This window comes from Xenia sp. Carnegie-2017, unplaced genomic scaffold (genome assembly GCF_021976095.1).
Source record: "Xenia sp. Carnegie-2017 unplaced genomic scaffold, XeniaSp_v1 HiC_scaffold_21, whole genome shotgun sequence".
NCBI classification, from domain to species: Eukaryota; Metazoa; Cnidaria; class Anthozoa; order Malacalcyonacea; family Xeniidae; genus Xenia; species Xenia sp. Carnegie-2017.
In genome coordinates, this window is record NW_025813484.1 from 8,471,833 (window position 1) to 8,495,589 (window position 23,757).

The following is a 23,757-nucleotide window of genomic DNA, read 5'->3' on the forward strand; positions in this document are numbered from 1 at the left end:
TACTGCTTTCGTGAAGTATGGTGTACTACTGCTTTCGTGAAGTATGGTGTACTACTGCTTTCGTGAAGTATGGTGTACTTCTGCTTTCGTGAAGTATGGTGTACTTCTGCTTTCGTGAAATATGGTGTACTTCTGCTTTCGTGAAGTATGGTGTACTTCTGCTTTCGTGAAGTATGGTGTACTTCTGCTTTCGTGAAGTATGGTGTGCTTCTGCTTTCGTGAAGTATGGTGTACTTCTGCTTTCGTGAAGTATGGTGTACTTCTGCTTTCGTGAAGTATGGTGTACTACTGCTTTCGTGAAGTATGGTGTACTTCTGCTTTCGTGAAGTATGGTGTACTTCTGCTTTCGTGAAGTATGGTGTACTTCTGCTTTCGTGAAGTATGGTGTACTTCTGCTTTCGTGAAATATGGTGTACTTCTGCTTTCGTGAAGTATGGTGTACTTCTGCTTTCGTGAAGTATGGTGTACTTCTGCTTTCGTGAAGTATGGTGTACTTCTGCTTTCGTGAAGTATGGTGTACATTCGTGACGTTCATCCATTTGTATACATGTTATCTTGTCCTCAAATTTTGTAAAGCTGATAGCAATTGCTTTTAGGTGATATAATTGGGGTTTTCGTGCCAAAATTATCTAGTCAAAACAGAAACAATTTTAGTAAAAATCTTTTACAAAGGACTGGGTCTACCTACAAAAATAACTTCAAATTTCAATTCAACCCCCCCCCCCTGAGTTAGCATTCCAGATATATTTACTTCAATGGAGTTCACTGTCAAAGACCTGGCGGCGGCGGAAAATTCAAAAATGGCGGAAAAAGATGAACGAAACTCGAACCTTCCTTCCTATATAATTGTAACCAGACAGCAACAAGACTTGATTAGAACACAAAATGCAGCAATAGTGAAACTGCAGTGTATGGTATGTGTTATATATTCTGAAATAACATTGTTCCCAGTATCATCACTTGTTATCCGTTTGTCATCGTTTCTAAGTTGAAGAGCAAAGAAGTCAGTGTTCCACATGAAGATTACCAAGCTTTGGTGACCAAACTTGATGTAATATTACTAACAATTTTACTAAAAATGTTTTCAAAACGATTTTGCCTGTGTTATAATGAGTGATTGAATGCCAACAAACTTCATTACTGCAGGAAGAAAGATTAGAACATATGAAGACGAAAGCAAAACTTGCAGAAAAAACAGAGAAGTTGCACTTTGCTGAAGGGAAGATTGAAACGCTGAAGAGTCAACTGGAACGTGAAAAAAAGACTTTTGAAGAAGCGTAAGTACTCACTTTACCAATTCTCCATCTTCTCCCATCTCTGTTTTGTAAATTTTTGTAGATGTTGGACTTTCTCTACCATTTTCAAAAACTTTCAGATTTAAGAAATTGAAGACCAAAGCCATTGATGAGGCTCATAAGAATGACGAACTGTACAACAAATGTTTGGGTAAGTATTTTGCCATAATAACACATTTTTAATATTATGGTTGTCAAATCAGAGCAGATAATTGCGAACATGTGCCTTCTAGAAATGGAAGAGTTGTGTGGTGAAAAAGATAATGGATTAAGTTTCCAAGATGCAAAAATCAAAGATCTTCGTTCACGGATTGCCAGACAGAAACAAATCCACAAGCAGTTGGTTGAGAATCTAGATATTGAGTTAAAACAAGAACAATATGTAGCTCGAAATTTGCAAACAAGCAAGAGCACAAAAACAGCCAGAATTGCACCATCAAGAATAAGAGGAACAAAAAAATGAATTACCATTCTCAGTCTTCAATAATATCGCATTAAAATATAATATAATCTATATTTTTTTGAAAGGCGTCCCGTTGCCCATAGCAACATAACACATGTTCAAATTTACTTTAAAATGGCCGCCCCAAACAAGGCAAAGAAAAGCGTAGTTATTGCTTTAGTAAACATTCTGAAGGTTTTAATTCATAATTCTTAAATGGATGGTACTATCAGGATACTTTTGCAGAGTTGCGTGGGTCGAAACAGCCTCGAAACGCTTCGCGAGTCATATGAAAAGCTCAAACGCGAAGGAGATGGAAACAGAAAAAGTAGCGTTGGAACTGATTTGTTCGTCTTATGCGCCGAGATTGCGTGTTTGGTGAGTCATATGCTTATAACTGCTGAGGTTTAGGCATTGAATATAAAGTTCATAAGCGTGCAATATGTTTTTTTCATTTTTTAACAGTCCAAGAAATATACCATAGCAGAAGATTGCATTAAGATGTATTTCAAGCAGTCTCCACCAAAGAATCAATACCTTTGCAGGGCATACATTTGTCAAGCTCAAATACACGCTCCATCGTCGACAAAGAATCCTGTACGTGAACAAAGACTGATCAAGTTAATTAATTAGTAATTTTTCCAAAAAATTTAACAAAGGTTTTGAAATTAATTCATAAGACAAGGATCTATCATAAGCCTGGTCCTCCCTTGCGACATAAACTTAAGTGTCCTTGCTTGCAATAAACTGCTATGGACTCAAGCATAAGCATTAGAAGAATGGAGAGTTTGCAAGTGAAGTCCAGGCCGAAAGTTGTTAATAGATGAATTACTCATGAGTTTCTGGTACCACAATTCTACACTTGCCAATACCATTGTATTTATTGTTTAATTATTACTCAGGACCTATAAATTTTAAAATATTCAAATATTTAATGTCATGTATAAGTAATTAAATGTGACATCATCATAACTGTTGTTTTCATTATTTACAGGAGCTCATTGATAAGGCTTTCGTTTTTATATTGAAAGCCATAAATTTTGCCAAGCAAAACTCAAGGTAGCTAATGTATTATCATTGATTATACATAACATAAAACCTTTTGTATCACCTTTTTTGCTATTTATTTGTGGTCCAAATCGTCTTAGGTACTATTTTCTTGTGTACAACGCATCGGTTATTTACTGGCAGCTATGTCGAATATTTCTCAAGCGAAATTACAAGAGATTTTTGGCAAAGTCATTAAATCAAGTTGTCAAAGCATTAGATGATATTGAAGATGAGGATTATCAATGGAGAGGACAACTTATGATGTAAGCAGGGGGGGGATCATTCCAGCATTGATAGTGAGATATTCATATAATCTGTTATGCCAGGCTGACTCTGTTTTGAAAATGAAATTGTTTTCAAAAGGTATTGGCCAGGCAGAGCAAAATATATAAATATTGTCCTCCACAATTAACCATGGGATTGATGGCTATGGATGTAAGAAATAGAAATATGGGTACCACAGGCACAGAGTATTTTTTATAAAGTGGGCTGTTGACTGAGACACTTGTAAAATGTCTCATTGGTAGCAAAATTTTTGGAGGGTTAAAATATCCCAGACTCCCCTTTGCCCCCCAATCCTTGCTATGGCTTGAGCTTTTAGCATGGCATATGTGCATATATAGCATAAATTTTCTGTCAATTTTTTTTCTTATAGAGAACTGATTAACTGCTATCTTGATGCTGGACAGAAGGATGATGCTAGCAACATTGCTTCAGTCGCTGCACAGTTTACGAAATCTAATGCACCAAACCTTTACAAAAATGTTTTAGCTCTTCAGGTATGTATGAAGTAAGAAGACCTGAGCTACTATGTTTGAATTTATTAAATCTCATATGGTATTTAAGACTTTCCCCTTAAATTTCGATTTTGCTTGTGTTATTTTTCTCAGATTGAATACAGACTTGCTGATTATGGAAAGCTTTCAAAGGAAACAAAAAGTTCTCCCGATTTGCATTTGTTCTTTAAAATTCATCGCTTGAAAGTGTGAGTTAGTTTTCCACGTGTATAGGAAGCAAGAGAAAGTTAGTGGCGATTTTTCATTTAAAAAGGGCACTTTCTTTGTAAAAAATGGGCACTCTTTATATTAAATTTGAAAGTTGGGAGGGCACATCCCCCCCCCCCAAGCTCCCCTCGTTCTTACCCCCCTGAGTAGGAATATTTTCCATGATGCATTTTAACCACATTTATAATTAAATGATCACACACAAGCAGGTAGCCATGTTCATATACTCATTTTATAATCTGTGAAGAACAGTGGATTTAAAAAGGATTTAATATGGCCCATTGTGCATATATGAATATCCCCCCCCCTGCCTTCAGCAGTTATTGAGCTGGCCACGTGGCTCATCAGGCATCTCTTAATTTCAAATTCAGACAACTTGCAGAAGAGAGAACTGATGCAGCTTTGGAATTGACGAAATTTTACAAGCAGTTGACTGGAATAACTGACACAGAAGTACCTGGGACATCCACAGAAAAATCTATGACTAATGTCTCTTCATCTACTTTAGTAGCCATGGACCCGACAGACAGGTTGGTACTCCGTGGATACCTACGTAACCCACCAACTTTTGCATTTATAACCAATGCATGTACGCGCTGATGGTGGATACTGGAGAAATGTAAGGAGTGTGGTGATTCTACATTCAATATGCTTTTATTTTTGACTTCTAGATTATCTCTGGCAATGGAACTTGCCACGATATGTATGAATCATGGGGCATCAAGTCTTTCATCAGATTGTCTTGACTATGTTGAAAGACAGTCAAAGGTAAACTTCATCTTAATTGACCCCCTTCATAATTGGGAAGGACCCCCTCAAACTGCCCGACTCATACTGGTTAATTGACCTAATAGAAGCCTTCTACGAATCTTATGGTTAAATTCTTGCGATGTGAATTGATGGTGAAATCGTTAGGGGAAAGACAGGAAACTTACTCACAGTCTGTCATAAAGGTATTGTTCATTTTATTTTTATCACAATAAAAAGTTATTTTTGTGTGTCTGGTGTATTCACTTCAAGGTGTAAAGATTTAATCCCCTATTTTTATCAACTCAACAGATTCGACTGGAGGCGATTGAGATGTTTGAACAATTGATATTGACGGCATTACGACTTAGTGATCCAACCGTTATTGAGGTACGTAGCTATGTTTGACGGCATTACGACTTAGTGATCCATCCGTTATTGAGGTACGTAGCTATGTTTTCAACGGGGACACAAAAAGAAAAGGAAAGCTTTTTGCCTGATACGTAAAACTAGAGTAGACAAGTGTGTAGTCGTCCTTACTAACATCGAATATCGTTTGAAATTTATGCTCGTGTCTTGTGAGTTGGTAATCTGAAAAATTATTTAGATTGGATGCACGAGTTTGTGGAATCTGTGTCTTCCTTTACTGCAACTCAATCTACGACAATCAGTGCGCAAAGCTTTGCATTCCGTTGCAGATTCATTAGAAAGTATCGACAGGTGAGTTTCTGCCCGTGTAGGGTGTTGAGCTTTAACTTTTCCCGCGAGCCGTCTCAATGCGTTCCGCTCCATCCAACATTCCTACGCACAAATTAATCTTTTCAGCCTAAATTGGTCATTAAGATGCCAGGTGCACACGGAGTTGGCTAAATGCGAAGAGGATGAGGAACAAGTCGAACAGGCCATGAATCACTTGAGAAAGGTTTGAGATTACATCCGGAAACTTACCAGTCTTACGTAGTTTAAACTTTCAGGTGGTCGTGGGGGTCTGGGGAGAGATAACGGTGCAAAGCTACCATCTGTTCCCCTTCATAGCATGTTTTCTTGTGTTGCGCAGGAAGTGTGCTGTCACATCGTGAATGTTGTAAACACTGTGCAGCAGAGTATTTATTTGAAAAGAAAACAGCACTCTCAATACAAGTTTTAAAGCGTTTGAAGCTGCAATTGCTTTTGTTTTTTGAGAACTCGTGTTGACAAAAGATAAATTTTGAGATACAAAAAATCCCGTTCAAACCATGATTTCTGATACCGCGGCCCGAGACAGTTAGGCACTAGAACTTCAGAGCTCAAACCATGATTTCTGATACCGCGGCCCGAGACAGTTAGGCACTAGAACGTCAGAGTTCAAACCATGATTTCTGATACCGCGGCCCGAGACAGTTAGGCACTAGAACGTCAGAGTTCAAACCATGATTTCTGATACCGCGGCCCGAGACAGTTAGGCACTAGAACGTCAGAGTTCAAACCATGATTTCTGATACCGCGGCCCGAGACAGTTAGGCACTAGAACGTCAGATGTTACGTTTCAGTCGAGGATTTCGGTTCCTGGGGCATGCCAACAGCAAGCTTTAGACCATCAGACCACTCGAGACCAACTAAGTCAGTCGCAGTGCGCAGGTAGAGTGCCGTTGCGACCTACGTCTGAACCCCTAAAGCGTTAATTTTTATTGACAATGTTCTTATTTGCCATAATGTGAATGGATTCTTTCTTTATGCTTTATGAATCATGATTTAGTGGGAGTTAATGATGAAATTAAATCAATACATAACACTAGATCGTGTTTGTTTGAAACTTTTCACAAAACTTTTCTTAATTTGAAAACTTTACACATTATGCTTGCATTTTAAAAATGTATAAATTTTATTTCGTGTATTAAGATTTAGTTATCATTTACAGGCAATGTTGCTGGATGATGGTGGTGTCTATCAGGAACGTTTAGGTACATTACTTAAACGTCTTCAGCTTCGAGCCACAATATATACAACACCTGAGAGACCAGAGGATCTTGCTGCAATGATTATAGAACAGGTAATTAGAACCTAATTTAATTTCCTAAGTAATACAAGAGACGCAATGTTTTTATGCAAAGAAATTCAAAGCAGGTCTCGTTGACGTTTCTCCTTCGTATGATCATTGTCAGAGAATTATGCCTAGTAATAAATTCCAGGCCTCTGTGATGGAACCTTTGGAATAGCATAAGTTAATATGGAATGCAGTTCATACAAATTTCTATGCATTCAGGCTCGCAGCAGCGTTGACTCAGGAACATCCAAAATGAAACGGGCATCTTTAGTGAAGGCAGGACATGCACTTGCTCCCGAGGCGTTTGTACTCATGTTGGATAGTGAAAGTAAAGATGTTGCTTCGTCGTCTAACAGTAAACAAGCTCCTAGTTATCTTGATAAACTCGCTGCAAGAGTCGAGTGTTTTGATAAAGCTGTCGTCATAGCGATGGGACATTTAAAAAGACTGGGCTCACACAACAACCAGGAGAGGTAAGTAACACTCTAGCATATTGCTTTTCATCGGTATTTAGTTATCTGTGTCATACATAGCCACATACCTAATACATATAACAATATGCAGTCACCACTTCAAAGCTTATATTGTATATGTAAATGATTAAGAGCTCGTGTTGCTTGCACAGCTAGTGAGACATTAATGATACATAATGGTTATGAAGAATATTCTCTGTCGCCGATTTCTGAGCGTTATATAAGTCTTGAAAAGAATGGACTGTTTGTTGATGGCTTGACTAGACCCAAATCATCAACGTAATACGTTGTACAACAGCGTTCCTTGCATCTTGTTTGCCTCCCTGGCTAGTCAGGAAGTGTGACCCAAACGGTTAAAATGACTTTGAAAGCAAAGGCTTAACCGCTATGATTTCGCATTAATTATCATTAATCATAATCATTTCTTTAACCTGACTTTAGAGCGCGTATTTGGGCGGATCTCACAAAGACAGCTCGAAAACAACTGATTTGGGATGTGGCTCGTGTTGCTGCAAGATTTTGTCTACTTTACGATAATGGCAGATGGTCCATGAAGCGAGAGAGCAAGCAGTTGAGTGAGGATGAATGTGGATACGCCGATGAAGAGAGGAGCAATGGGGGACGTTCATCATCCGGTACGACATCATCGAAGAAAGGTGAATCGAAGAAATCGTTGAGTAGCAGTGATGAAACAAGATCCAACGTCGAGAAGGACTTATTGCGAATGTTTGCTGAAGTGCATTTTATCAATGGTGAAGTAAGAATATTGAATCTCATTTTCCTCTCTTAAAACCTTGAGAAATTATATTTGCAAATATACGCTTAAGCTTCGTTGGAATGACATAAGAGGCAAACTATTTCTTTTGTGGTTGTTTGATAAAAGTTTGTCATTTCACAGCAAAACTACACAGTAAAAGTTAGTGTTTCGAATCATTCAGAATTTCAGTTTCTTTTTTATCGCATATTTTTTTGTATTCTTAAAGGCTCTGATTCAGTTTCTCAAAAGTTATGGCGTCCAACTGGGTGATACTCCCGTGTTACCTACTGTCGACGATGTTGTTGCTCATGATTTATCTTTGGATTATCAAGACTCGCCTCAATGGATTTTGTTTTGGTAGATTGACTTATATTGATAGATTGACTTCTATTGATAGATTGACTTCTATTGATAGATTGACTTATATTGATAGATTGACTTCTATTGATAGATTGACTTATATTGATAGATTGACTTATATTGATAGATTGACTTATATTGATGTATTGACTTGTTTTGATGTATTGACTTGTTTTGATGTATTGACTTATTTTCATAGAAAAACTTTTATTAGTAAGTTGACTTGTATTCAAAGATTGACTTGTATTGGTAGAATCAGCAGCAAAGCTAGCCCACTTTTTTACTCTTACAGTGCAAATAGTTTAGCGTTCAATCACTGGAAAAAACAATTTATGGGATTATTTTCAAACAAAGGAATGATGATTTTGATGAAAATTTTCGAATGTAAAAGATCTGGCCTGCTTTGCCATGAGTAGAATGACTTGTATTTGTAGAGTGACTTGTGTTTGTACAATAACTTGTATTTGTAGAGTGACTTGTGTTTGTACAATAACTTGTATTTGTAGAGTGACTTGTCAGACTTTTTCTAGAGACTCTGACCGATATAATTTTATTCGTTGTAGCAACTGGATAGCTTCGCTCTCTCAGATGGCAATTTCAGAATTTCATCGTGCATCCGATATTGGCAACGAACTTCGAGAGATGTGGCTTGTATGTAATGCTGCAGTTTATCTATTAAATTATACGACCCATTTAGTAACGCAGAATCGTCACAGGGAACTGGTGCCCATCTTAACGTGTATTCTCGCAAACATAAGAAACGTTGGTCATTTAGGGTGAGTATGGGATATTTTGAGGCGAGTTTAGTCTTCATTGTATTTCTTCACGATGTTTCGTCACTCATAGGAATTGGTGCTCATTGTAAATGTATTATTTAAACAGAACTTTGTGCTACATTACTATTTGTATGTAGTATGAAACATGCACAATGATTTGTAGATTGGCTTTTGTCGGTACTTTAGGTAGATTGACTTGTATTGATAGATTTGCTTGTGTTGGTACTAGTTATAAATTGACTTTTATTGATAGATTGGCTTGTGTTGGTACTAGTTATAAATTGACTTTTATTGATAGATTTGCTTGTGTTGGTACTTTTTATAAATTGACTTTTATTGATAGATTGGCTTTTGTTGGTACTTTTCGTTGATTGATTTGTCTTGATAGATTGACTTGTGTTGGTACTTTTCTTTGATTGACTAGTCTTGATAGATTGGCTTGTGTTGGTACTTTTCTTTGATTGACTAGTCGTGATAGATTTGCTTGTGTTGGTACTTTTTATAAATTGACTTTTATTGATAGATTGGCTTTTGTTGGTACTTTTCGTTGATTGATTTGTCTTGATAGATTGACTTGTGTTGGTACTTTTCTTTGATTGACTAGTCTTGATAGATTGGCTTGTGTTAGTACTTTTCGTTGATTGACTAGTCTTGATAGATTGACTTGTGTTGGTACTTTTCGTTGATTGACTTTTATTGATAGATTGGCTTGTGTTGGTACTTTTTGTAAATTGACTTTTATTGGTAGATTGGCTTGTGTTGGTACTTTTCGTTGATTGATTTGTCTTGATAGAACTGACTTGTAACATTTATTTGTCGAGCAGAACGTTGTACTATTTTACTATTTGTATGTAATTTGTATCATGCCCAATGACGTGAAGTTATACTTTGTTAGTGAGGGTGCCTTGCTATGTCAAATATGCAATTTGATTGCAATGGGTCTAATACAGCCTTGGTATCCGGCTTCAAGTAGCGAGATATCCGTATTCCTCGGTAAAAAAAGCGATGCAAAGAAGGATAAGTCTGTTCCCAAGACTGCACCGAAGATTACAACAACAGGACTTGATCCCGATGCCAACTCGGAACTCAGACAAGCTTTGGAGGTGATTTTTACAGGAGAAATTTGATAAAATGATGACATCCTTATAGTGTTGTATATCGAAGGAAGATTTTCATCGTTAGTTGCATATCTCACGTGAAAGTTGCGTGACTTACTAACTTTAACTAACGAGGGACACTTGTGTATATCTGATTAGAATCGTCTTGAAAAAACTGGGACATTTTAGGATTATTTCCTCTCTAGTGCCTTGACTATGCGCTGCAATTTACCAACGGTAATGACAGAAGAAACATGGTTCCTATATCAGTTCGTCATTCTCTTATCAAAACTTGGGTTCACTGTAAACAGCTTCTCTCTCAACAAATTCCGAAAAACCTTGGCAACGATTCTGAGGTAACAGATCAATAAAAAAAAGGGTTGAACATTGTTTGGGAAATCCCTTGCTTTCTTTACATGTCTCTTCATCGTCATATGTATAAGTTTTGTGAAAGGTCACTTGATTTCTTTAGGATCCAAAGAGTCAAGGACCTATGAGTCGATGTCTTTGTGCTATGGAAATGCTCTCTGTTAGTCTTTATGGAATGAATGACTTTACCACCTCGATAACTATAGCAGAGGTAATTTCCTAGATAATTTTCCCGTAGATCATAGACTCAAATATAAAACACTGAAAAGCTATAAGTACTTCATCACTACTCGATAATCATTTAGTGGGATTCCCATAGACTTGATAGTTGTCTAAATTCAATCAAGGACATTATTTTTAATCACACCCAATGTTTCATAGGTTGTTCGAATGGCAGGTAACTGTGTATGGAGTGACGATCTTGTTGCTCTTGAAGTTTGGACACGTTTAGCTGTACTCGCATTCAACGCCGATAATCATCCTTTGGTTGTAAAGTGTGGCAAGAAAGCTCTTGCATTTGATACACAGGAGCCAAAGACGAAAAAGAATAGAAAGAACAAACCAAGGTTAGAAGGGATGTGAAGAAGGTTGGAATTGTTTGGCAATACATGCAATTTCTTATTAGACTCGGTCTGATTATCTTAGCCTCCCCCCCTGCTTCATATAATTGCAAACTTCAGAGCAGGAGGTAGAGTTAGAGGTCATCCGACCGAATCTGGTGAAATTTTTTGCATATATGATCACACTCGATGGTGGACTTAGAGCCTCAGTTTTACTATAACAAATTGTTGAGTACTTTGGAGAGTTAGTGTAAACATAAATACTGACTCTGGCTTATAAGCTGTAACATAATGCATGTTGTTATGTTTTAGTGATGAACACAACGAGAGGAACGAGCAACAGTTGTTTTACTACGCTTGCGTCATAATTGGCCAGTCTCTCGTGAGGGTAATGAAGGGACAAAGACAAGTGAGGATGGAGGCCTTAGATTTTTTCGCAAAAGCTTGCAGGTATGAGGATGAAGGTAGTTTTACTTAAGAATGTTTTACCCCAAATCAAAAATTGGAAGCCTTTGAATGAAAAAACACGAGAAAAGTGTGTTTGGAAATGCACTATTTTTTATGTATGTGTGTGTGTATAGTTATAGTGAACGTTCGAAATGTTACGATTTCGTCATTACGGCTGCTCGACATTACTGGAACACTGCACTATTTTTATGTATGTATGTGTGTGTGTATAGTTATAGTGAACGTACGAAATGTTACGATTTCGTGATTACTGCTCGATTACTGAACACTGCACTATTTATGTATGTGTGTGTGTGTGTATAGTTATAGTGAACGTACGAAATGTTACAATTTCGTCATTACGGCTGCTCGACATTACTGGAACACAGTAAAGCCGCTCGTTAACGAACCGTTGGAGAGACAGTTGTTGAAGGAGTCTCTGCAAACTGTTCTGCAAAGTCTGGCAATAGTCAGTGAAAAGAACATCGACAAAAACGAAGAAGTTTGTATTCAAACATGTTTGACTCCATTTATGTTTAGTATTTATTTCAACATTTTTCAAATACATTCTTTGTTGCCAGGATGAAGACGAAGAAAACGAGGAACGGACTCGGTCTTCTATCAAGAAAAGCACGAAAGAAAAGAAAGATACTGACCACAAAGAAAAATGAAAAAAATTGCAGCAACCGGCACGCAGTCTTCAAAACGTCAGAGCAGTATTGCATTGTTTTGTGCAAAACAATCACACGAAAAGCATTTGATGAAATTTGAACCGGACTCTTTAGGACGAGATCCAAAAAGTCTATAGTGGTTAGTGATACATCGAAGATGTCACTCGACAATTCCATCAATCCTTATGAAGATGATTTAAAAATGAGATCGGCAATGTATGATGTTCTTTTTCAAGCTTTCATTGACCAGGTACATCACTTATTGGCAGATAGAAAAAGTACGTAATGGTTTACTGATTATGAAATCATAGCTCTTCTCTTCTTCTGTGTTTAGGGAAAATGGGAACTAGGTTTGAGTGCTATGGATCAAGCTGTTCGCGATATGCCTCGAACATCACATAGATTGTATGTTGTTTGTTTGTTTATGCATCTACTTTGAGAAAAAGTTGGAACTTTTGAAGAATGGAATTATGTATACATCTCATATTTTGAGCGAATGTTTTTCCATTATCTGTAGGCGTATTTTCAAACGTCGGGTGATTGTAAAGGCCAAACTTGGTAAAGATGTCCTTTTCGATATGGGAAAGTTCAAGGTTGATGGTTTCGTTTTTCATTTTGCGTTTTTAATAATCAGACGATATGTAACTTTGATATTTCGTTTGTTTTTATGATGGCAGGATGAAAATGAAATGGTGATTTCTGACATTTGGCATCATGCCGCATTAAATTCCATCCACCAAAAGGAACAACTGAAGGCGTACCAGAGTGCTATTGATGTGTTACAGGTGCAGTAAAGTACATGACTTTGTCCCATCGATGTCGTCCTTACGTTCATTTGCTGATGTTTGTTTTAAGAATGAAAAAAGTCTTTGGCTGAAGGTAGATCTTCTCTTTGAACTTGGTGAATGGTTATTTGTTAACGAATTCCCCGTTCAAGACGCTGTCGATCAGGTTTGTTGTTTGGACAGTGGTTTGTTGCCTTTAAATAAAAAGTGAACTTGGACAAGCAAAGTTCAAGAGAGTTCAAACAACTTGGTGGTGAACTGGTGTGACATCTGACATTACGGCTTTAGTAAAACTCTGCTCCTTTCATGTATACATACTTTGCTACTCGAAGGGTGCATTAATTTCTTCATTGCTTGCGTTTTTTTTAGTTTAATGAAGCTGTAGACATTCTCATGAACAAATCGGATTTGCCTAAAAACAAAGAGGGTAGGAAAAAAATTTGCTTAGTTGTTTGTAGTAAATGTGAAAGTACTTTAAATTGACAATTAGCCATTATTAACTATGATTAACCATGCTATATGACTATAGTATGACTTTCAATGGCTATGATGCATTGTTGTTTCGCCATTCCTCTATAAGTCACTTCTATTCTTCATGGCTATGTTACATGGATTTGTTCTAACTTCTATTGCTTTGTTGATTTGGAAATAATTAACAAGGTTTTATATCTTATATCTTTTATATATTTTTCCCGTTTTATTTGTACATATCTTTAGCATGTATACTATTAGCAATGTAATGTGCTGATAACTCTTACTCCGTGTAAAATTACTAAACAGCTAAATCAATTCAACTGCAAAATCTTCGATGAGATTACGACGAAACGCAAGGAACTGCAGCAACATCTGAATCCAGATTTTGTTCGTGTTTGTTACTTTCTTTTTCACATTACCATCAACATAAAACAAAAGTTTATTTGTAAGGTGAAATTTTTAGCACCCACTTCTCATCTGTAGTCCTGTTGTCCGTCTGTATCATAGATTTCAATATAAGTTTTCATTAAAACGTGAACCGTTTTTTTTTTGTTAAATCATAGATTTCAATATAAGTTTTCATTCATCTATAGTCCTGTTGTCTGTCTGTATCATAGATTTCAATATAAGTTTTCATTCATCTATAGTCCTGTTGTCTGTCTGTATCATAGATTTCAATATAAGTTTTCATTAAAACGTGAACCGTTTTTTTTGTTAAATCATAGATTTCAATATAAGTTTTCATTCATTTATAGTCCTCATTTCTTTATCATCAGAAGAACCTCAAAGCATGTCATCTTTCTCAACTCAAGAAACACAAAGAGAAAGTGTCGTATTGGAAATATCGGATATAAAGACCTTGGATTATTTAACCCGTGCTCATATTATGTTGTCGCAGTTGGTCGGAAGAAATTCACCATTTTTCATCAACTATTGCTTGTGTGCAGTCGCATGTGTCGAGCGAATGTGGAAAGTAAGATATTTTGTAGCAAAGAGATTTCAATGAGAACTTCTGTGTGTAGTTTAAATGTAGGTTAGGTATCGTTACGTCATTAGGTATCATTATGTCATTTGGTATCATTACGTCATTAGGTATGATTACGTCACTTGAATAGTTTGTATTTTTAAAAAAGGTATCGATAGATGGTCTCGAGCACCGCGAAACTGTTTCAAAACGCGCGGATACGCCAACTAAAAAGACAAACAAAAACAAAGAACAAAAGAGGTATGTTGTCGTATGCTCAAGCTGCCTTCTCCTCGATTTCTCTTAAAAATTATGTCAATTTTATTTGCTTTTTATACAACAGTCCAAAGGGGACAAATCAACGGTTAAATTATCATATCCCACGACCCTTAGGAATTGGGCAACCTTGGATGTCACAGATAAGGTATGTATAGTAGTAAAGAGTACATGTTGTTTGTAGATGTTGATCGTCCAGGTTAGTAGAGTCCTGAGAAGGACTATTGATGTCGACTGACGTTTCGATAAACTTGATTCTGAAGATGACTACCTCTAAGATTTTCTAAACGTCAGTCAACATCAACAACAACAGTCCATCTCAGGTTGACTCTGAAGATGACAACCGCTAAGGTTGTAGAAACGTCAGTCAACATCGACGTCAACAGTCCTTCTCAGGACTCTACTAACCTGAACGATCTACATCCTCAAACATGTAACGATACTCTCGGGTTCAAATCATTCACTTTATTAGTAAAGAATTGTATTCATGTGAGTGTGAGTTTTCCATTAGCTTGTCTTATTTGAATTCTTTTCATGGTTGAACTTATTCAGGTTGCTGAGTGTTTTTGAACGACGATCAAGGGGATTTTATAAAGAAGACTTCATTTGGATCACCCGTACGTATGTTGTGTGTTTTCATATATACTGCATTAATATGAAACTGGATGGCTATTTTCTCATGAGCATGCTGTGTTAGTTGCATGAAACCAAAAAAGACACAAGACCTTTTCCATTACAGGTGTTATCTGTTCATTATTTGAAAACGCTCATCGAAAAGCTCTACATTATTGGCTATCATCAACTCTGTCTGCCAATCATGAGCCTCTTACGATTCCTTGCAAAACACGTCATCGAGAACAACCTGCTACTAAAGCTGTTTCATTGGAGGTAAGGAGTGCATTTGAAATGTATCACTTGAAGTATATTGTTGATTCATCACTATCCACTCGAACCGTCGGCTCATGTTTCACAATAGGAGCTTGGAGTTATGCCAAGAGTTGCGTTTCGAGGAAGAAGTTTTATATCATCAAGGAATACTGGAAAAAGATTTCGGAAACAATGATGATGAAGTAGTCAAGTTAGTTTGCTTGTTGCATGTACCGTGAAGATTCATAGCGCTTGATCAGCAAGTATTTTGATGGGTGTATGATTTTTCAGATCAAGAGAAGAAATTGAAATGTGGCGGGAAAAACAACGTCGGGTCAAGAAGGGAGAGGAGAATGTCCGAGTGACCATGGAGTCTGGGAATGAGAATATAGGCGACACGCAACAGAAAAATACTGCTCTAAATAATAACTGGATGTCATTAAAACCAGAGTTGCGTAGAATTGAAACAAGACATGTATGGACCGAACAAGCTGCCATCTTTATCAATCAGGTATTTTAATGAAGGATACATGTATCCCAAACTGTTCCTCGCTAAAATTGTTTTCGTGCATTATTTATACCCATGCATACTCATGTATACTCTTTTAGGGTTATTATCAAGCTGCAAGAGAGTTATTAAGTGAAGCTAACAAATCTGCAGAGGTTAGTGTATGTGATGAATCATTTACTGACAGTTAAAGTGCCGTGACATTAGTCACCAACTTTTTTATGTGTGATGTTAAATATTAAAAATGGTCAAAATTTCCCTTTTTGTGCTCCGAAAAATCCAAGAAAATCACACTTTCAAAACATCAAATACATAGCAAATCTGTTAGAAATCTTCTGAACTATATTAATCTCCCAATTAACACTTCGTTTTTGAACATACATGTATTATTTTGATGGAGATATCATTGAACCTGTGCAGGCATTTAACGATGAGAAGGCTCGAGCGGATATCTTGTATTACCTGGCGTTACTTGCTTACCACGAATCAAACTGGCAACAATGTGTTTTATTGCTTCAAGAGTTACAGGCAAGAGGACCACATTATCATGGTTATGATCATTTACGTTAGCTCTGATGTTTTCCAAAAAACTTTACACTGTAGAATTACAAACTGGAACAAGATTCTTGGCTGAAGGCCATCATACTTCTTGTCGATGCCGTCTGTGAGCAGAAGGACAGACATGATCCTCGAGGAACACGAGTGGATGTTAAAGACATAAGCAAGGTACTTAAGACCCATAAGCTTCCTTTTGTTCGGTTTATATACTGAAGTATTTCATAATATCTGCAGGCCATAGTCATTCTGAAGCAATCGCTGACGATTTTTAAAACTTTGAAGCAAGATAGTCCCAACAAAGCTTGTTCGGCTGAGATTATACAAGCTAAACTCCTAGCAAAGTAAGAATTGTGATGATTTCTATGCTTGGTCTTTGCCAATCACTTATTGTTAATTGTCATAGATTGGGTAGTGTAACCGCTCTTTACGTGACGAAGGAAAAAGATGAAATGTCTCATATAGTCGAAGCTTGTGAGGTTCTGACATGATATGTTTAAAGCATTACAACAAAACCTAATGCAATGACGTATTTTGTAAAGTATATTTGAGATTGATTCGTTTTCATGATCCATGTTGCTTTTAGCTTTTGAAGCAAAGTGAAGTCATTTTTCTTGCCTGTGACTATAAACTGGAAGCGATCGCTGCAAAATGTGATATTGCTTCCCTAATACGACGTCTTGCTGGTGGAAAGACGTCAAAACAAACCGAAGGACTCTGTATCTTGAGGCTTTGAGTGTACTAAGGTCAGCCGTTCAGCTGTGTGATAGTCTTGATGTGGAAGTAGCATCTCTCTGCTCAACTGAAGAGGTTAGTTATTTTATCAAAGACTTTAGATCTTACACGTAGTTACCTATATAAGAAGTATGTTTGTAGTTGAGCAGCGCGAGTTTACCGATCGAGCGAACCAGTGTTGAAACGAAATTAAGTTTTGTTGAACTTGCTCTCGTTGTTATGGAAGAACATGCAGTTGATGAACGACTTAGACGTAGTAAAGAAGCGAGAAAAGATAGTGTTGAAAAGGTGAGGGATTTAAGATGAAGACTGTGTCATTTTTGAACCTGTAGTGAAGCAGTGTTTTTTCGTATTTTCAGTTAATCGATGCCTTCGTTCAAGAAGAGCCAGTGATGACCCAAGAAGAAAAAGAATGGTTCCAAATGACAAAGTACCGGAAGGCCTTGTTTCTTTTTGGTCGGAATGCAACAAAATAATGACGATTTTGTAATGTTTTAGGACCATTGTGGATGAAGTTTTAGCGTATGTAACCGCAGCATTCGGTCTGTGTTCAACTATACCTTTTCTAAAAGCAAAGGTACAAATTCATTTGTGGTTATCTTTACTCCAAAAGATAATGATGCGATCTATTTTCAGCGCGATTTTTTTTCAGTGCTATCTTTTGTTGGGCAAATGTTTGAAAACACTTGCAAGTTATCATAACCCTGATGATGAACCACAATGGAACATGGAAAAGGTATGCATATATTGTCTTTCCTCTTACTTATATGAAATGATTGCATGAAGACTGTCAATTGAATTATGGTCCCTTTTGTCCATTCTTTCTTATCAAAAGGCATTCATTTTCTTTCTTACATTATTACAAAGACGCACGACAATTCTCAATTGAATCGTGTTCTATTTCGTCTATTCTTTCTCATCAAAAAGGAATTCATTTTCTTGCTTACATTATGTTATAAAGATGCACGACAATTCTCAATTGAATCACGTACTCTTTCTTTCATTCTTTCTCACCAAAATGCATTCATTTTCTAATCTTGCTTACATTATGACAAAATCGCACAGTCAAATTCTTCATTTGATTACCATCCGTTTTTTTCCGTTCTATTTCGTAGACCGTGTCATCTCGTGCCACAGCTGATTCTGTTGCAAGACCTACGACGGTTGACGAAGAGGACGAAGAAAACGAGCAAGATGCTGTCGACCACCAAGATTCTAAAGGCAATAAAATTGCAACAAGAAAAACTGATATTGCTAAACATCTCACCGTATGAAAATTTCTCCTTGGCATTATTTACAAACATAGATGCGAACTTGAAAGATATTTTTTCATATAGATTGCATACAATGACTCTCAACAAATGCTTACACAAGCCGTTGAATGTCTAACACAATGCGTGCAGCTATCCCTCAAGCATGGCTTTATTGTAAGTGAAATTAAAAGTCTTTTTGACAATGTCTTTGCCAACAACTAGACTTTTACTGAAGTATTCCATAAATAATGGTACTTTGTTTCATCAGTTGTCATTCCTACTGCCATTCTTTAGATGAGCTGAAACATTTTGTACATTTTAACAGGAAATAATTTCGGAAGGCAGTTTTTCGCTCATGGATATCACAGCCCAATATGATATGAATACATCTAGTTCCTATTTGGCTTTATATCAGGTTTGTAAAATGAGTCTGTTGTACTCCCTAATGATGTTACATCTAGTCATTCTATAGTGATCCTTTAACATTGCTTAATAATCTTTCCATAATTTCTTAAAAGTACTATATATATTAGGCATTTCAAGTGTACGACAATCTTCTTTATAGTAAACGTGTTTCGGCATTATACCGAAGATGACATAAGCATACCGAAGATGACATAAGCAGGCCGAAAAAATTGTCGTACACTTGAAATGCCTTAATGATCCCTATAGCACACAATCATTTTTTCCGCGACTTTAATTGGTTTTTTTTTTCTTTAACAGAGTTCTTCCATGAGCCTTACGTTAGATGTTTTGCTGAGAAAGGTCCATACCGACAGCTCGTTGTCTCGTCTAGCTGCCCTTATGAGACAGAGAGAAATTTTGGCGAGGAAATTTCTTCATCAAGAAACATTTTCATCCGTGCTAGCATCGACATCTAAGACTTTGGGAGAATTTGAGGTTGTTTAAATGTCATCGTGCGATAGCGATCTTACTTTTTCCGCATCTCGAGGAATTTAACGTGCTTTCATTGTAGGCTTGGCGTCGTTTGAATATCTCAAACAATCATATGGAAATTTTAAGAGAAATGTCTTGTCCTGGTGCTCTGTACTTGGTTCTACAGCATTCTTACGACAGGTTGGGGGGAGTGAATATCCGAACTTATTCCTAGCTTAACAATAATTATATAAACACTACACAAAAAGAAAGTCCCCCTCCCCGAACTGCATTGTTAGAATTTCTAAATGATTGAATCCCAGTTTGTCAAACACTGTAAAATATTTGCATTGCATAATCAATGATAAATCGCTGTGGTATTTTTTGCCATAGTAATCTACGTTTCTCTGTCCTTTTTCTTTATCCTTTAGGTCACATTTGTATGCGGGTATTATGGATAAATCACGTACGGTAATGTCTAGTGCAAAAACTGGAAAGAACACACGACACAGCGCTGGTAAATATGCACTTGTATACACTGTCGTTAACAGTGAAACTTTCGACATTCTATACACTTGTAATAAACAATACTGTTCCTGATGAACAACATAGATAGATGTTGCAAATTTCAAAGTTATTAAGAAGACAAGGTGTTGGAAAACCCAGGGGGAGCTGACCGCTGCATATGTTGCTTTTTTTCGTCACGTCCAAAATGATTTGACCCCCTCCCTCCCCACTCTTTTCATAAATGTTTCTTACGCACCTGAAGCCCTTTGACTATTTTAGATCGGCCATTTTTCTTACTGTCCCATCTTCGCAGGGGGAGTTGACTGCTGCATATGCTGCTTTTTTTTGTCACGTCCAAAATTATTTCCCCCCTCCCCCTCTTTTCATAAATGTTGCGTACGCGCCTGAAGCCCTTTGACTATTTTAGATCAGCCATTTTTCTTACTGTCCCATCTTCCAGTTAGAAAAAATATCTCTTTTATTTCATTTCTATGAAAAGCTTCCAGACCTAAAGCGTTCTTATGCCGCGGCAAGGTTATGAAGGGCGAGCTAAAGGCATTGTCTAAGAAATTCGAGACGTTTTGTAGTCATCAAACAAGCGAATTGATTCGTCAAAGCTATTTGCGACGTCAAGCTGTCGACACTCGAAACATTTTTGAAAACTTGGATGATGAATGCTTTGAGAATAACGAGGTATGATTTTCATGGAAAAGGAAGTATTTATTGTGTAGAATAAGATGTGGATTTGAGAGATAAGTGGCGTTGTTTAAGAACATTGTGATGTAGATTTGAAGGCTATGTGGGTGTTGTTTAAGAACAGTGTGATGTAGATTTGAAGGATAAGTGGGTGTTAATTGAGAACAATAAGGTATGGTTTGTAGGGAAAGTAAGTATTTCTTGTGAACAGTGAGGTATGGATTTGAGAGATAAGTGGCGTTGTTTAAGAACGGTATGATGTAGATTTGAGGGATAAGTGGGTGTCGATTGAGAACAATAAGGTATGGTTTGTAGGGAAAGTAAGTATTTCTTGTGAACAGTGAGGTATGGATTTGAGAGATAAGCGGCGTCGTTTAAGAACAGTGTGATGTGGCTTTTGCAGTTAGGATAATGTCACACTGCAGTCTTCTGCATTGTCTTAAATGTACCACAACTTATGTCTATACCAGGATGTTCTGCACGATGATTTGACGGTCAAAGAAAACGAAAACAATCTTCAGGTACTGTTCAATATGAAAAACGCATTCGGTAACGTGTGTCCGAGAGAGATCTGTGAACGGTATTTTAAATTTTTAGCAAGACTACCTCACGCTTGTCAATGAAATGGAATCATATCTTTCCCCTGTGTTGGAGCAAATCGCAACTCACTTACGTAAATTCGGTTTTCCCGAGATGGTAGTGATATTTGCCGACCAAGATCTGTTACGTTTCCCATTGGAATCGCTTTCGTTGTTCAAATCACCCCAAATACTATGTATTGCGAGAGACTTGTCATTACAAATGCATTATCATCGCTTATGTAGTTTAGAAAGCACAGGTAAGGACCATCACACAACAGAGACATGTCCTTAGAAATGCATTATCATCGCTTATGTAGTTTAGAAAGCACAGGTAAGGACCATCACACAACAGAGACTTGTCATTACAAATGCATTATCATCGCTTATGTAGTTTAGAAAGCACAGGTAAGGACCATCACACAACAGAGACTTGTCATTACAAATGCATTATCATCGCTTATGTAGTTTAGAAAGCACAGGTAAGGACCATCACACAACAGAGACTTGTCATTACAAATGCATTATCATCACTTATGTAGTTTAGAAAGCACAGGTAAGGATCATCACACAACAGAGACTTGTCATTACAAATGCATTATCATCGCTTATGTAGTTTAGAAAGCACAGGTAAGGACCATCACACAGAACTGACTTTTTGTCTTAAATTTGAGCATTAGACATTGCCACCTTCCTCACATAATTAGCTACGACGAGCTAAGCGTTTACCTACAATAGCAAAAGGACTCCTCTCTGATTTCTGTATAGCTGCTGAACCAGTAAATGATATAAAAAAGAGTGGAGGTAAAAAGGCTGGAGGTAAAAGTGATCTTCCGTCCAATGATAAATCTCAGGATAAAAAAGGTGAAAAAAAGGTATGTCCTCTTTTTTCAATATCAAAACCTTTCAATCTATCGAAATCTGCCCATTTTTTATTTTTTCTCCCAGCTACCCAAGGAACAAGGAACGACAAAGGAAAGCATTCATGTTGATATTTCAAATTTCCGATGTATCTTACTAAATTTAGATTCGTGTGTACAATTATTAATGAATTATTTTTTCTCACCCTATTCTTTCATCACGCTTCTATTTTCCCTAATACAAACAAAGACATTTTCGATCCTTACAACGATTGTACGGAAGTTGAAGGCGAAAGTTCCGAAAAAGTTTTAAATAATCTCATCGTCAACTATCGTCAGTATTCGGCAAAGTGGAAGGGACTGTGCGGTACAAACTACGTCCCAAGGTTTATCAGATCTCATTTTTATTTTGTCATTGTAGAGTTGCATCGCTCGTTAACACGAAACTGTCATCTCACGATGTCCTTGTTCACAAATATTCATCAATTGTTATCATGAAATTGTGACAATGTTTTGCTATGTTTCAGCCTCGGAGAGTGGCAAAAATTGATGAAGGAAAGCTCGATTTTTGTATTTTATGGCACCCAGAAATGCTTGTACAATCTCCCTCCCGCGCTGCTTGTGTCGTCTTGCTTACAAGGTAAATAACCCGTATGGGAAAAAATCTTAGTACAACTTGTGTTCATTATTCGTTAATTCTTATTTCTATCCTAGACTGTGATGTCGTGATGACATTTGATCTTGCTTCAACAAGCGAAAGTTACTTACGTCAGTCTACTCTGGATGCGACAAAAACGTGTGTAATGCATTTTGCTATCCTCAAATGATGTTGTGCGGTGGGGTGTGAGTGCTAGATAATGGGGGATCAGGCGGAACATTTAGCTCCTCTCTTTGGACAATTATCTTGCTTTTCCGACTGGGACGTTTTCCTTTCCATGTTTAGGCAGTTAAGTTAATGACGAGAAATTATATTTTATTGTTGTTGTTTCTTTCAGATGCAGTGAACTAACTCTTCTCTTCCCATTTGAATCAGCTGCTTTATTAACTCTTGCCGGTGTTAATTGTCTCGTCGCAAACCAATGGAATTGCAAACTGCGAGACAATAGAAGAGTACTGATAAAGATTCTCCAAGGTAATTTTATGTTGCTGTGAACTCGAATGACGAAAATATGAATATTATTGAATACTTTTCATCGTCTATAGCTGCCATAGAGGAGAACAAGACCATTGGCCATGCATTGCACACCACTAGGATAGAGAAGGTAGATAAACGTTCCGACCAAGATGATTCACCAGAAGACAACAGTTTGGAAGGAGTTCGTGAAGTTAGTCGAATTGCTAAAGATAACACTGTCCTGTATGGTTTGCCTTATTTCTTGCTCAATCCAGTCAAGTCGTAGTCATGATTGGTCATTCAAAAGTTTATTATTTATTTATATGTTTTCACCTTGTATTAAGTGTATATTTTAAAAGTTTTGTTAACTTTTTTTATTCGCGATTTTTTTTTCTTTGTGGACTTTTATCAATCCAAAATTGCGTAATTGTCAGCCAACAATACCCGTAAATACATAAGGAAAGCGCTTGCTCATGATGTATACTGTAATATAAACTATTACAAGAAACAACGTAGTCTTTGTAGAACCTTCAACCACTGGCGGGGGGTGGGCTTGGTACTACTTTCCCAATGCCTACTGATTTTTGGGATTTGCCAGAAACCAGCACCCACCCACCCCCCCTCCACTTACCAACGTT

General features: G+C 37.1%; 2 protein-coding genes across 2 annotated transcripts; both read left to right on the forward strand.

Annotated features, from left to right (window-relative positions):
• The first annotated feature begins 793 nt into the window (after nt 1-793).
• LOC124443628 (spermatogenesis-associated protein 24-like) lies at nt 794-1,822 on the forward strand. The gene is made up of 5 exons (XM_046994109.1): nt 794-914; nt 989-1,051; nt 1,147-1,277; nt 1,376-1,446; nt 1,529-1,822. Exons 1-5 carry the CDS (start codon nt 801-803, stop codon nt 1,756-1,758), a joined length of 609 nt encoding a protein of 202 aa, XP_046850065.1. The 5' UTR covers nt 794-800; the 3' UTR covers nt 1,759-1,822.
• A 44-nt stretch (nt 1,823-1,866) lies between these two features.
• LOC124443538 (cilia- and flagella-associated protein 46-like) lies at nt 1,867-23,627 on the forward strand. Its single transcript, XM_046993990.1, is given in 64 exon segments — nt 1,867-2,115; nt 2,203-2,334; nt 2,732-2,796; nt 2,886-3,050; nt 3,443-3,566; nt 3,678-3,772; nt 4,163-4,321; nt 4,463-4,559; nt 4,646-4,744; nt 4,851-4,928; nt 5,146-5,258; nt 5,364-5,460; nt 6,436-6,567; nt 6,781-7,034; nt 7,476-7,791; nt 8,018-8,148; nt 8,715-8,927; nt 9,823-10,030; nt 10,231-10,380; nt 10,497-10,604; nt 10,775-10,959; nt 11,266-11,403; nt 11,725-11,977; nt 11,980-12,107; nt 12,186-12,321; nt 12,406-12,476; nt 12,589-12,664; nt 12,749-12,856; nt 12,927-13,022; nt 13,226-13,283; nt 14,086-14,303; nt 14,464-14,555; nt 14,638-14,718; nt 15,123-15,198; nt 15,310-15,458; nt 15,547-15,648; nt 15,729-15,948; nt 16,047-16,100; nt 16,366-16,473; nt 16,549-16,671; nt 16,738-16,844; nt 16,907-16,979; nt 17,087-17,219; nt 17,288-17,310; nt 17,377-17,523; nt 17,595-17,665; nt 17,734-17,812; nt 17,888-17,971; nt 18,351-18,503; nt 18,573-18,662; nt 18,814-18,903; nt 19,212-19,388; nt 19,465-19,565; nt 19,796-19,881; nt 20,371-20,564; nt 21,038-21,088; nt 21,165-21,405; nt 21,914-22,020; nt 22,094-22,154; nt 22,256-22,391; nt 22,533-22,645; nt 22,720-22,801; nt 23,001-23,137; nt 23,209-23,627. Coding segments are annotated over 64 exon segments (8,103 nt in total). The 5' UTR covers nt 1,867-1,953; the 3' UTR covers nt 23,406-23,627.
• The last annotated feature ends 130 nt before the right edge of the window (nt 23,628-23,757 follow it).

Bases quoted from the DNA above. Each gene is read 5' to 3' on its own strand.
- LOC124443628 (XM_046994109.1), top strand. From the start codon at position 801: ATGGCGGAAAAAGATGAACGAAACTCGAACCTTCCTTCCTATATAATT. The intron at 915-988 runs GTATGTGTTATA...ATCGTTTCTAAG, and splicing joins TAGTGAAACTGCAGTGTATG to TTGAAGAGCAAAGAAGTCAG. The intron at 1,052-1,146 runs GTAATATTACTA...TCATTACTGCAG, and splicing joins CTTTGGTGACCAAACTTGAT to GAAGAAAGATTAGAACATAT.